The 14,832-nt window shown below is 38.9% G+C and overlaps 1 protein-coding gene across 3 annotated transcripts in view; it reads left to right on the top strand.

Annotated features, from left to right (window-relative positions):
- The window catches only part of Pdss1 (decaprenyl diphosphate synthase subunit 1), a 35,864-nt gene that overhangs the window by 9,092 nt on the left and 11,940 nt on the right, over positions 1-14,832 (top strand). For 2 of the 3 annotated variants that reach the window (XM_015495222.2, XM_048812675.1), the window contains exons 5-7: positions 4,906-5,047; positions 7,931-8,042; positions 8,139-8,248. In XM_015495222.2, coding sequence (XP_015350708.1) covers positions 4,906-5,047; positions 7,931-8,042; positions 8,139-8,248 — 364 coding nt within the window. Of the gene's footprint in view, positions 1-2,903; positions 3,000-4,905; positions 5,048-7,930; positions 8,043-8,138; positions 8,249-14,832 lie in introns of all 3 variants that reach the window. The other variant, XM_048812676.1, reaches the window with a different exon arrangement.

Raw genomic sequence — 14,832 nt, 5'->3', positions numbered from 1 at the left:
GGGCCCTTAATGAGTTAAATATGTGGCTATTGTTTCTATGCCACTTGAAGAAAAAAAGGGCAGCAAACATCTGAAGAGCTGGGCCATTTGTGATTTTACTTGCTCATAAAGGTCCAGAACAGCATGGAAAAACAACATTTTAAAATTCAGGAGCTGGGGCTGGTGTTGTGGCTCAGCGGTAGAGTGCTTGCCTGGTGTGTGTAAGGCCCTGGGTTTGATTCTCAGCACCACATAAAAATAAATAAATAAAAATAAAGGCATTGTGTACAACTAAAAGAAAAAAAAAAAAAAGATTCAGGAGCAGGACCATACACTACCTCCATTTTAGCCAGTGCCAACAGAATATCCTTTCATCCCAGTGACACTCTGTGTATTCTTGTGCCTCACATGCTTGCTTCTTGGTGATGGCACAATGGAGAGAGACCCTCTTTATCGTTTGACAGTCAAAGCTCTTTATGAACCTTATCAGATATCTTATTTCTAAAGTGTGTATTGAATCACTTAGTAATATGGTGAGGATTTTAGAAGACAGAACAAGTATCTTAAGAAATAGTGAAGGAAGGGAAAACCACCTATTCATTTTTCTGCCTTTATTAAGCTTTTCAGCTATTAAATGTTCTCTGCTGGATGACTTAACTGGGAGTTTTAAACCTGAGGTCTATAGGAGTTGTGGGGGTCTGTGAACCCTTGAAATTCTATCTGTTTATTTTGGTACTGAGGATTGGACCAAGGGCGCTTAACCATTGAACAATACCCCCAGCTCTTTTATATATTTTATTTAGAGACATGGTCTTGCTGAGTTGCTTAGAGCCACACTAAGTTACTGAAGCTGGCTTTGAACTCACCATCCTCCTGCCTCAGCCTCCCAAGCCACTGGGATTACAGGCATGTGCCACCATGCCCAGCTAAAATTTTTTGTGTATTTGCATTTATCTGGGGAAGGGTATCCATGTCTTACTGTATACTCTTGAAGGATAATATGGCCCTGAAAAGCTTAAGATCCAGTTTTTTTCTCCCTGTATCCTGATAATCACCATACAAAGGAAGGTAAAGTGGGAATACAGACTCAGGTTTGAAATGTCTAATAAATAGAGATGCAGTGGATTCTGATATGTTCCTCCTCTATTGCCCTTCACTGAAATACTTTTTGCCCCAGCTGTTATACCAGGTGCTGTTAATGCCTGTTGGTCTTCATTTCTCAGCCTTGTCAAGAAGTGCTATTGTCCTTTCTGGAGGCAGCTCATGTCTAGGGACTGATAGATAAAGGACCATTCCCGTTGCAGAGCTCCTTCTGGGCTAAGTCTGTTGGGTCTGCCTTGGCTTCTTGTTCTGCCCTCCTTCCCTTGGGTGTTGATCCCAAAGGCTCTTCTAGTAAACAACCAGTTCATTAACTTCTTTGCTTTTTTGGCAGTATTGGGGATCAAATCCAGGACATCACACATGCTAGGCAAGCGCTCTACCTCTGAGCTACATTCCCAGCCCACATCCTGTAAATTAGGCTCCATCTCAGAATACTTCCCAGATAATTTAACTTGTAACAGAATTCAACAAAACTTAGGTCAGCACTTAGGTTATCAAAGAATTTTGAGCTTTATCAGGGATTTGGGCAACATCCTGAGATCCCCTACCTCAAAAAAAAAAAGATGGGGGAGGGGCTTTATATTAAATACATTTCTCTAAAATTGCTCTGCTGTATTCACAGCACAATATGGTGTCTATATCTTTCTCCCAAACCTCTCCTGGTAGCCTTGTTGAAGTGACCTGCTACCATCATTGGCACCATCCATTCCTGTGTTAAACTTCCAGCGCTCGAAAGTAAAGGCCACTGTTAATCATAAGGAATACCTAGGGAAGGGTATGAGTTTGACTAAGGATAAGGCCCACAAGTGTGAGCTCACAGGCATCCCTCCTACATCCTGTGCCACCCCTTAGATTATGGGTACTATTGATGTTGTTGCCAATAACATCCCTCCACACACATACTTTAGGCTTGCTTGTAATTTAAGACTTCACATTATATAATAGTATGAATGGGGAGTGGTTTTAGTCATACCTATCTGGTCACTGTGGTACATTCCTGTAGTCCCTGCCACTCCAGAGGCTGAAGCAAGAGGACTGTTTGAGCCCAGGAGTTCTAGGTCAGCAGCATAGTAAGGTGCTGGGCAACATAGTGAGATCGTGTATCTCACAAATAATTAAATAAAAGTAAAGTCACATGTAAGCTGGATAAAGGATTGGAGGAGGGTCGTTATAGTCATCCATTTTTTTGTATGTTTGAAATTCTTCATTTAGAAAATTATTTTAATCTAATGAAGGGGAAAAGCATTCCGACGAGGGGCTTGCTCAATCATAGCACACAAGACAAAGCCAGCTTTCAAAACTAAGGGCCTCTTTTTCTCGTGATACCTTGCCTGTCACCTCTCCAGGGATCTGGGAAAGTGTGGCAGTTATTTCACAGTAGGAAGTAGGAATAGTGCCCAGCTTTTCAAAGGCTTTGGCACTTCAAAGATTTCATCTTAAAGATAGTGTGAGCTTTTTCTGTAATCTGTAAATTTCAGTCATCTGTCCCCACAGGATGCTGCATTAAGGATAAGCAGTGGCAGTATTTTGCAGTTACAAGCTGGCACACATTAAAGCCTAATTGTGTAGGAAAAAAATACATCAGACTCATAAAGCATCTAAAATCTGGTGTAGAGGCTGTGTCGCAGTGCCAAATAGCCTTCTAAGCAAGAATTCTGATTTCATTAGTCAGTAAGTAAGCCATGCAAAATGACATTTTTGTATGCATAGCTAGTCTATGAAATTTCAGAATATTAATAAGTCTTTGTTTTAATATCTTCAAATGACAAAACAAAACAAGCTAGCCTCTGAATGAGCCCTTCCATTTCATTGTAACCTCCCAGCGGGAGCCCTGTCGGCTGATAGAACTTGTGATAATGGAAGTGGTGCCCAACTTAGGAATGCTGAGAAAAGCTAGAGGCCTTGACAGTTTCTTTAAGGTAAGTTCCACCCTTAGTTGATAAGAAAAGTATATTTTAGTAGACTGAAACCTAGTTGAGAAAATATTCTTGTAAAATAGCCTTATATTTAAAACCAACTATAAGAGTCTATCTTTCCCTGTGCTTTCAAGTCAAAGAAGACAAGGCCTAGTGACTTTACCTGAAAAACACTATAGGTTCCTAATATGAAGTCTGAGTGTCTCACTGAAGAATTTAGTGCAAGCTCCTGAAAGCCATCTGAACCTCTGTTTTGTCATTTACCAAAGTGGTTTATTGTTGCGGTGCTGGAGGATCGAACCTAGGGTCTCGCACAGGCACTACTGAGCCACACCCCTAGCCCAATGAAATAGCTTTATATGATGATTTGTCTCCATCCTCTGTTACTTTTTTTATTCTAAGTTGTTGATGGACACAATACCTCTAATTTATTTATTTTTTAGGTGGTGCTGAGGATTGAACCCAGTGCTCACATGTGCTAGGCAAGTGCTTTACCACTGAGCTACAGCCCCAGCCCTCAGTTGTTTTTTTGTTTGTTTGTTTTACTTTTTCCTTCTTGGAAGAATCTGTCATGATCTGGAAGTATTAAGAGCTGTTGTGTTGTGGCTTGTGAAATATTAATAAATGATGAGCAACATGTAAAATTGATTTTCAAGCTGAAATCATTTGGAAGGTTGTGAGGCTTAGTTCTGAGGCCTTGGTAAGAGAACCCAGCAAGGAGTCATATTTTAAAATTCTATTTAAAGAAAGAACAGAAGATAGTCACATGCTTTCTTAGTGTCTATAGTTGATTACTGCATCTTTTCTGTAGTTACACTGCATTTTTAATTACATTCTGCAAGGTATAAAGAATGAGCACTCTCTTATACAGATGTTCAGATTAAATTTCTAAATAAAAGGGTCATTTCAGTAGGAAATTCCATTTCCTTCCCTCATTAGATATAACCTAGCTGCGCATGGTCGAGAATGCCTATAATCCCACTAACTTAAGGAGACTTTGTTTCAAAATAAAAAATCAAAATGGGGCTGTAGTTCAATGGTAAACACCGTAGGTTCAATCCCCAGCACCTCCCCACCCCTGAGGTCGAGTAAACAGAATAAGTGAAACATGTGGTTAGTGCGTGTTTAAGTCAGGCATATGTATGAGATTGAAAATGAGTTAGCTATTTCTTTAGTTTGATTTTTTTTTTTATTTTTATTTTTAATGCCCATAGATGGAGATAGTGATAGTGACTACTCTGGGAGCCAGGCACAGTAGCACATGCCTGTAGTCCCAGCTGCTCTAGAGGCTGAGGCAAGGCTGAGGTAAGGCTGAGGCAGGAGAAGCACTTCCTTCAGCCCAGGCCTGGGCTCCTAGCAAGACAAAAGTGCTAAAACTTCATATTTAATGAATTAGAAAACAATCTAAAACATTCTATCTTGGTTATTGATGTTGTCATATTTGACCATTTAATTTAAGACTCTTAAGAGCTTTGAACATAGTGACAGTAGATTCTTTAAGACACTTTAAAAATATTTCTTACGTTTTTTCACCTTGCAGCCCTGAAATTTAATTGTAACCAAATTATAACTTGGACAACTAAGTCCACTACTAAAGGACATAAAGATGATTGTTCACCCCAGTGACCAGACTTTTGAGATGTTTATCCTTTTTTTGTTAACTATGCAAATTCTATTCCTTAATATAGAGTCCATAAATTAGAGTCTTGGCAGGGTCTTTTGTGCATTTTTAAAATGTTCTCCAAGTGATGGAAATGGCTCTGTAGGGAAGCCATCGTTTTTTATACAGTTTCTCTTAGAGAAATAAAATTCTTTATCCTAGATCCGTTGTCCAGTTTTCACAAGATGATTGCTGAAAAGGTTCTAGGCAGCGCCTCTGTTAAAAAAAGCATTGCTTTCTGTTAACTAGAGATATGCAAGCCAGCCAGCGCTCCGTAGCCTTAATTGCAGAAATGATCCACACTGCTAGTCTGGTTCACGACGATGTTATTGATGATGCAAGTTCTCGAAGAGGAAAACACACAGTTAATAAGATCTGGGGTGAAAAGAAGGTATGGCTTTTAAAATTCCTTCTAACTAAATCACGTGCTTTTTGGATTACATTTGTTTTTCAGATGTGTCTCTAATTCCAAAGTAAAACATGCTTGTTCAAATATGGTCTTATAAATTTCAAAAAAGTATTCATGTCATTTTTGTATATAGATACTTGGTAAACAAGAGAAAATGCCATAGAAAAATAAACTTAGTGTTTCTGGTTCCTCTCCATTTCATATAGCATTTCTTTTGGTTGTAAGGAAAGGGATATTCATGGATTTCCAAAAAGTGAATTTCATAAGGAATCATACTTTTTTTTTAATATTTATTTTTTAGTTGTAGTTGGACACAATACCTTAATTTTATTTATTTTTACACGGTCCTGAGGATCAAACCCAGGGCCCCGCATCTGCTAGGCACGCGCTCTACCGCTGAGCCACAACGCCAGGCCAGGAATCATACATTTTACTTTTGGATTCAAATTACTCAGACTTTGTCCAATTCTTTAACATTTATTGATTGACTACTATATACAAGAGTGTCAAGGCAAATAAATAAAACTAAAAAAGAAAAAAAAATCTTAGATACTATTCTACCATGAAAATCTTAATCTTTTTAAATACAGTCAATATAATAGGGTTTGGTTCATATGGGTATGTATTTTTAAAATGTAATTCCGTATTAGTTTATTAGCGTTCTTTGAGGGCAGTGTGCACATTAGGGACTTCAGTTTGAGGATATATAAATTATAGGTTGAACAATGGGAATAAAGTTTTAAAAAGGAACAAAAAAGGATGCACAGGCCTTTTAAGAGCAGACATCCACCCCACACAAATGCCTCCCTGGGCCATCTTGCCCAGTTGAACAGCAGAATTTATACAAACATAACTTGCCCTCTCTCCTTCTCCCTCACATAGTTGTAATACCTGGTTCCCTCCTGTTCAGTTGTCCTTCACGCAGTGGTTTTGCTTTAACAAGAAAGTCTTTGTTGTGAAATTGAACTCTGCAATTCGATGTATATGGCTTTTATATCAAATTTTAGATTAAAAGATTTTTTTATCCTGTTGACTGAAATCTAAACATGAGAATGCTAGCAAAAAGAAGATGGAGTTTTGTTTTGGAGAGGACACGGGTAACTTCATGACTCATTCCTGCCATCACCTGTGTCTGTTTTCAGGCAGGGCCAGTCCTGAACCTTATTTGTTTGGAGCTGTTGGGCAGGGAAGGATCGTCAAGGGAACAAATTATGGTCTTCTCCTTGTGTGTCTGCCTCTCCTGGTGGGGGCTTCTGAGTGCAGGTAAAAGGAGGTGTTTGCTGCCATCCTCTGCCTCTCTCTGCTACAAGAGTGGCCTGCTCAGCACGAGTCTGCCTGCTAGTCACCTTTTTCCTGCTTCTGAACCATAATGACTGTGTTATTGCTACAAGAATCCATTCACCTGAGCCCTTGTTACTTCTGGTTCCCTTTAACTCTTCAAACCTAGCCATCTAGATCCTTGTGGTTCTAGATTCATATGCTATAACTTTTGGGCCTCTAGGATCCTTAGGGCCAGAAAGGAAAGAGGTAAAGACCCAAGAATCTCAGGCGACAAGTTGCTAATACTTGGGGGGTAAATGGGTGGGTATAAGTGTGTTCATATATGTCATGATGTGTCAGATTACTTTATAAGTGTATACTTACATGGTGCTAGCTTATATAACATGTGTAGTAAATAAAAATGGTGATTAGTTGGTAAACATACACTGAATGTTACATGTGTCTCTTTTAGATACTAGAGAACAGACAATAAATACCTAAAATGGTTATGTTGAAAATTCTATGAATTAAAATTTCTGTGAGCTCTAGCATTTATGACTAATTCCAATAGGACTTAATAACACTTAAGCCATATCTTTAAATATGTAAATTAATGTGAGTACATGATTACAGCATGTTATTCTGATTATTTGCTAATACATTGTGGACATCTCATGATCTAAAGTTTGAGAAAGTATTAATTACCTAATAATCAATGAAAACAATATTTAATTGGGCTGGGAGTATAGCTACATGGCAGAGAACTTGACTAAGAGGTGCCAGGACCTGTGGTAGATGCCCAACACTAAAAGAATTTGGGGTATGACCTACGAATGAAGGGCAGTGTAAGATACTGCAAAGAGCATCGAACCTGGAGTAAAGTATCCTTAGTTAAATTCTCATTGGGAAAAAAAAACATGCTGTGCACTGGGATGCTAAGTACTAGCAGAAACGTTCCTTGTCTGGGTCCTCCAAGAGTGAAGAAATGAACAGAACAACGCTGCTTGGGGTGCAGAGTTCATTGGTTGTGCTCGCTTAGTCAGAGGGATCTGATCAGACTGCCGTAGCAGAGAAGATTTCTTGGAGGTGCTATTTGAGCTAATTTTGCAAATTGAGTTTGCAAAGTGAAAAAGGAGAACGTGTGTGTGTGTGTGTGTGTGTGTGTGTGTGTGTGTGTCGCTGAGGATCAAACCCAGGTTCTCGGGTATGCTAGCCAAGTGCTATATCACCAAGTTACACCCCAGCCCCCAAAGAACTTTTTGAGCAAAAGAAACAGTAAGTGAAAAGGCAGAGTGACGTGGTTTGAGGGAACAGCAAATGATCCAATATTGGATCATGCTAAAATGAAGGCAGCTGCATTTTGGTGGCCTCTGGGGAATGAAGTAAGAAGGTAAATTCCATTCCCTTTCCATGACTAAGGTAATATCTGAGAGTCAGCTCAGGTCAGACAGTGGCCCAAGTCTGTAACTGATTATTATGTAATCCTGCTGAGAAAGGAGGAAACTTACTCTTTCCTATTCTGCATTCATCCTCTGACAAGTCAGCTTCATCATTGACTCCATTGCTCTGATCTTTTTATTTGAGTTTTTCCTCCTCTTTTTCTAGGCTGTTCTTGCTGGAGATTTAATTCTTTCTGCAGCATCTATAGCTCTGGCACGGATTGGAAACACAACTGTTATATCTATTTTAACCCAAGTTATTGAAGATTTGGTGCGTGGTATGTTGTTTCTAACTCTTATTTTTTATTTATTCAATCCTGGTATTTAGCAGGCAGTAAAACCATATCTCAAGAGACCTTTTTCCTTCTTTTCAGGTGAATTTCTTCAGCTAGGGTCAAAAGAAAATGAGAATGAAAGATTTGCCCACTATCTTGAAAAGACCTTCAAGAAGACTGCAAGTCTGATAGCCAACAGTTGTAAAGCAGTATGTACGTTCTGTCTTTTTTCAAGTTAAAAAAGTCTCATAGCTCTTTCTTGGAGCTAATTCTAGAAAATATATCACTGGAAAACAGTGGCAAAGTGCTTGCCTAGCATGCACAATGCCCTGGGTTACACACACACACACGCAACTTCTACTATGGGCTATGGTTTTTATTTTTGCTATCTTTTTTTTTTATATATATATTTTTTAGTTGTTAATGCACCTTTATTTTGTTTATTTACATTTGGTGCTGAGAGTTGAACCCAGTGCCTCACATATGCTAAGCAAGTGCTCTACCCAACCCCATTGCTATCTTCTTTTGGTATGCAGCCGTTAACTATTCTTTTTATCTTGCCTCCTAAGAATTAAATCAAAATAAGCTTTATATTATATCCCCAATATATTGTTCAAACTGTAACATTCTGAACAATTTGTGGCAATTTTTTCATATTTGTTGTCACATTTCTGACATTTTTACCTTTAGAAATTATAAAGTATGTTCTACATACTTTTTTTATAGATAATAGATCTTCCCAATATTATTACGTGAAATATAAATAAGCCTTATTTCTTCAGACTATAAATTGATGACTTTTTTGTTTTGTTTTGTTTGGTACCAGGGATTGAATTTGGGGGCACTCAACCACTGAGCCACATCCCCAGCCCTATTTTGTATTTTATTTAGAGACAGGGTCTCACTGACTTGCTTAGCCCCATTCCTTTTACTGAGGCTGGCTTTGAACTCGTGATCCTCCTGCCTCAACCTCCCAAGCTGCTGGGATTACATGCGTGTGCCACCACACCTGGCTACACTGATGATATTTTAACATTAGTTAACATCTTTAATCCATAGCCTAAAAGGTGTAGTATTCATTGTTAAGCGCACAAATGAAAACCAATGTCTCCATACAATTGTTCATCTGAGCATCTCTCAGCCTAATGGATACAGAGATAAGTAATCATCCCATGTGATTACAGCAACAAGAAAAGAAGACCTCTGAGGGTCAAATGGAAATTGCTGTCATGACATGCTGTTAACATAACTACAATTAAAGAGAGCTTTTTCTCAGAGTTCTCCAGTGAATAAGTCCCTTGCTAATACCATCTCTGTTTGATAAGTGTCAAGAAATGTGTAATTGTGAGCCGGGAAAGTGTTTGATAAGTGTCAAGAAATGTGTAATTGTGAGCCGGGAAAGAATGAGGACAACACTTTCTTCCTAAAAAAGATCTAATTGAAACCCTAAGGAATGTGAATTATGTAGAACATGCTGGCCACAATCTCAGCCATTTTTGTCTTTTTATTGAAAAGGGCTATTATGTTCTTATTTCCAAGAAATTACAAGTGTGGAGTTTTTTCTTTTTTAAGAGATGAAAATATGATAGATACCGAATGTTAAAAAAAGAATGGCCTATTTAAAATGGGTGCTTTAAAGCTGTTACAATAATCCTTTATTGATTATTCCACCCCAGATGACCAAAATCTGCATCAGGACCCATCATAAGACACTCTAGTATGTTAAGTGAGAAGTTCATTGATAATTCCTAAGTTTGAGACTGCAGTTTAGAGGCATGAGCAGGTGGGGGGGCTGTTGGAATTAGAATTGCACAAAGTGGACAACCGCAGGCACAAAGGAGCAGTACTGCCTGGGGCCTGAACTGGGACTGGTTCATTCAGTGCCGGTATCCAAGGAGATGGATCTAAGTTATCAAGGAAAGGTTTAATTATGGTCACTATCCTCTGCTTAAGAAGCCAAAGATAAAGCACAGGTATTATTCTTTTATAAATAGTACCACATTCTTCAAAGATTATTAGCAAGTAAATAATGAACGTAAAGGCTCAACCTTTATTAAAAACAAAGTACTCTAAGCCCTCCACTAGGAGGCATGCTGGCATTGCCCCAGAACCATCTATTTTTCCATGTAATTTTTTTTCTAAACTCCAGAGCTGTTAGAATAATAAAACAAAATCATAGTGTGTTCTCTGAATAAAAGCTTCTATATTTAAGTGCCCATGGGTGGAAATATTCCAGTGGTGTTATGTATTGAAAATTGCTATTTTTATGTACTCTGGTATTTAAAATGCAAAGACATGAGCTCCAAAGAAATGCATATGAAGCAAATTAAACAGGCCAAAAGAGGGAATAGGAATGTAAGGATTGGTATTATTATAGAAGAACTAGTGGGTTTCCAAAATGTTTTAGGAATTGGAAAGAAATTTACCAGCTTCTAATTCATTCTACCAAGGATACCATTTTCCCCCCACCATCGTGCCCCCAGCCACCTTACCCTTTTTAACCAACCATTTTATTATAAGTGGGAATAATATGGAAATCTAAGAGAGGACTATCTAGGGAGATTGTTTTTGTGACTGATATTAAAAATGGAATTAATCTTATATTCAAAAAATGATTGGGCATTTATTTAGACAGTCATGCAAAATACATTGTGTAGCTTACCAGTAAAACTTATGACTTGTTGCCCAGAATATTGTTTGGAATGAGAACTGACAGGTCGTGTTGTCTGGCCAGTTTTCTTCAGCTAGACAGTAGCTAAGCTGGGACTTGAACCCAGAACTAGGTAATCCTGCTTTGTTGTTTTTCTTTTTTCTTTTTCTTCTTTTTTTTCCCCTGGTTTGGTTTGGTTTGGCTTTGCAGTACTGGGGATTGAACTAGGGCCTTGAACATACAGGTGCTCCACCAGTGAGCTATATCCTTGGCCATTTTTCCTAGGTTTCTTTTCTCTCCAGCACTATGTGTGTCCTGGAATCAGTGGGGTTTCTTCTTGCTTTATTTTCAAAGCTCTAGAGTACTACCACAGAATTTTGTGTTATGGATCATATTAGCAGAGTGCTGAGTTTTTGTTACTATATATCATTAGGCCTTAATCAGATTTTGCAAATTGTCCAAATACAAAATAACAAAGGGGAAAAAATCTTTTCCCCCAGGATCCATTCCAGGATCTCACCTTGCCTTCAATTGTCATGAGATCCTTGTCTCTGTTGTTTAAAGCAGTTCCTTAGGCTTCATCTTGTGTTATTACCTTGATGTTCTGAAGAACACGGGCTAATTATGTTGTTGAGCCTCTCAAGGTGTGTTTGTCTGATACTTCTCAAGATTAGATTTAGGTTGTGAATGTGGCAGGAGTACAACAAGCAGTGCTGTCCTCTCAGTTAATCACCTCGGGAGATGCCTGATGTCTCCAGCTCCTAACTACTGAGGTGCACTTTGATCACTTGGAGAGGGTGCTGTCTGCCAGGTTTCTTTACTTTAAAGTTAACTATTTTGCCCTATTTTTAAGGAGGCATTTTCATATTATGTAAATATTGTTTCTCATCAAACTCTCACCCGCTGGTTTTAGCATCTTCTAATGATTCTTTCCTGAGGCAGTTATTACTATGGTGGTTGCCAAATGGTGGTTTTCCTGTTGTTCCTTCCAAGTCACTCTTCCGCAATAGTGTTAGTCTTCTGTTACAGGTAGCTCTTGTCTGGATGAGTCTTAGGTTGTTAGGATTATAACCCTTTATCAGGGTTTAAAGCTTTATTGTCCCATATTTGGCCAATGTGGGGAGTCCCTTTAATCTTGCTCCTACATCTTTTTACATGTCCCCAACATTCTTTTAGCACTGTCTTAATTTATGGCAGGAGATATTCCAGGCGCATCTCGTACTTTCCAGCCCTGGCATCCATGGAGCCCAAATTCCTTTTGGTGGAGATGATGTTTAGAAATCAGAATTTTGAACAGTGTGTCACTGTTTCTAGGCCCTGTCGGTGGAATAGCTGGGACATACCTGTGTATGTGTTTTGCATGTATGTAGTGTTACAGTTTAAATCTGGATTCTCCCCCAAAGGTTCATGTGTTGAATGCTTTGTCCCTTGCTGGTGGCATCATTGGGTGGAAACCTTGAGAGATCAGGTGTGGTTGGAAGAGGTGGGTCACGGGGGGCATACCTTTGAAGGGTATGCTTTGTCCCTGACCCTTCTTCTGCCTCACTGCTTCCTGGATGCTCTGAGGTGAGCACTTCTGATCCACTGTGTACTCACCCACCATGATGTCCTGCCTCACCAAAGGCCTGTAGTCACAGAGCCAAGTGACCATGGACTGGAACCTCTGAAACTGTGAGCCAAAATAAATCTTTCTTTCTCTGCAGTTGATTTTCTCAGGTATTACTTCATAGTGACGAACAGCTGACTAACACATATGGATATGGATATTTCTGTATTTCTATATCCACCCATATTTCTTTGAAACCTTTAGGTATCCTACTGGTGGCTCAAATCCATCTCACCCCTCAGGATTCATGATTTATTCTAGCATTCCATTTTCCATATTTGTAACTATTCCCCATCTGTGAGAAACTTGGTACCCATTCTCCACAATGTACTTATTTGCTCAATCCTACAATATCCATACAATCCTACAATATCCATAGGACTTTCAAAATTGAAATGTGAAAAACAAGCCCAGTGGCTAGGGTTTAGTATTTTGTTTACAGATCCTTTTGTTTTTAGCTTGAGGATAAATCAAAGCACTGTTTAAAAGTTCTCTCTCCTAGCCGTGTGGTGGCACCTGTAATGCCTGTAATCCCAGTGATTCGGGAAGGTGACACAGGAGGATCACAAATTCAAGACCTGTCTCAAAAATAAAAAATGAGAGGAGCTGAAGATGTGGCTCAGTAGTTAGGCACGCTGGGTTCAGTCCCTGGTATCCCCCAAAAAAAAAAAAAAAATCCTCTCTCCTTTCTGGTGATGTTATTATTTAAAATTTGGATCATTTTAATTCCATGTTAGGGGTTCCTTCCCATTGTTAACTGATTTTGTTTGTTTTGTGTTGAGGGTCTTGTTACTCTTGTTATTTTGAGTATATGAGACATTAACATTGCTCCAAAAGTCAGAACTTACAAAAAGTCAGCTCCCCTTTTTCTTTTATGCCATCGTCACTCCCCCCATCTGCTGCACCCAGCTTGTGGGTGACTAGTCTCATTATTTTCTGATTCTTCCTTCCTGTTTCATTTTGCACAAGCCAAAAAAACACGTGTCTATCTTTTCTTTCTCTTTCTTACAACAAAGAATGCACTGGTCTCTGTGTTTGTTTTGCTTTTACACCTTGCTTTATTCACTTAATAATATATTCTGAACTGATACCATGATGATTATAGAATCTGCCTTATTTAAAAACAGCTGCAACTGTATCTATTGTGTGGATGTAGCATAGTTTATTCAGCTACTTTCCTATGTATGGGCATTCAGGTCTCTGGTATTTTATCATTACTAATAACATTACAATGACTAACCTTATGTAAGAGTATTTTTGTATCGTGAGAGGTATGTGTTTGGGGTAAATTTAGGGGCAGTTGTATTTGTGGTTTTGTTAGATACATAAGCAAATTCCCTGTACAGGGTATCAGTGTGCATTTCTGTCAGAGTTGATGAGGGTGTCTTACTTCTTTCCCACAGCCTCACTAACTGAATACGGCATTAGACTTTGTTCCCAATCCAATATATGAGAAATGGTATCATGGTGATTAATTTTTATTTCTTCTCAGTGAAGCTGCACATGTTTTCATATGGTTAAGGGTCGTTATTATTTCTTTAATTTTGGGGAATTATCTGTCCCTGTCTTTTGCCTATTTGATCTTTTATCCCCTCAGTTCTTAAGAGCTCTTTATATGTTGTTAGTTACTTTCCTGTGATGTTATATGTATTTTCTCTGAATATTTTCAGTTGTTTTTGACATTATCCTCTTTTGATATTTTCTGTGATAGTAGAGTTCCAGTTCTGTCTGCTATTTTTAACAAATAAGACCCAATGTGTACATTCCCATCCAAATATTTCTCTTAATCCATGGTGAAGAAACAGATTCTTCAAAGATAGAAATCCTTGCCGGGTGCAGTGGCACATGTCTGTAATCACAGGGGCTCAAGAGGCTGAGGAAGGAGGATTGCAAGTTCCAGACCAGACTTGGCAACTTGAGCAAGACCTGGGTCAAAATAAAAAATAAAAAGGGCTGGGCATATGGCTCAGTGGTAAAGTGTCCCTGGGTTCAATCCCCAGTACATCAAAAAAAGATAAGAGATTCTTATTAAATATCAAGTATTTTGCCCTCTCCAATGCAAATAGTATTTCCCAATTTTTCTAAGAATCTGATGCAAGGTGTGGCCCTTCCCTAGAAAGAAGCACATATACACACACAGCACAACGTGGCTGTGACATCTGCTTTGACCAAAACAATCCGTGAAGCTCTACTTTCTTTGACTTACTCATTCTCCATTTTCAACCCACTTTCAGAAACATGTGAGCATCTCTGATGCTGAGCAGTGTCCTTTTACATTAGCTTACCTCCTTGCCACACGTGTTGTACTTTGTTGTATGATTTTCCTATTTGTGGTTGTTTTCAGTTAGATTGCCACTGATCCCAACAGTTCTTAACCTAGTTAGGGGAACAGGACTCTGAAATCTGAACAGAAATGTTGACCCTTCACTGTGTGTGAGGTAGAAGCTGCCCACTAAGCTCATGTCTGTTTTGGCAGATGTGAGTGGGGAAGGGACATGGCAGGCAGACTTCGTGGCTTTATGCTGACTTGGGGCATG

The sequence above is a fragment of the Marmota marmota genome, unplaced genomic scaffold, assembly GCF_001458135.2.
Source record: "Marmota marmota marmota unplaced genomic scaffold, marMar, whole genome shotgun sequence".
Classification (NCBI taxonomy): Eukaryota; Metazoa; Chordata; class Mammalia; order Rodentia; family Sciuridae; genus Marmota; species Marmota marmota.
The sequence above is the reverse complement of the archived record's forward strand: the minus strand, read 5'-3'. Positions and strand labels throughout refer to the sequence as shown.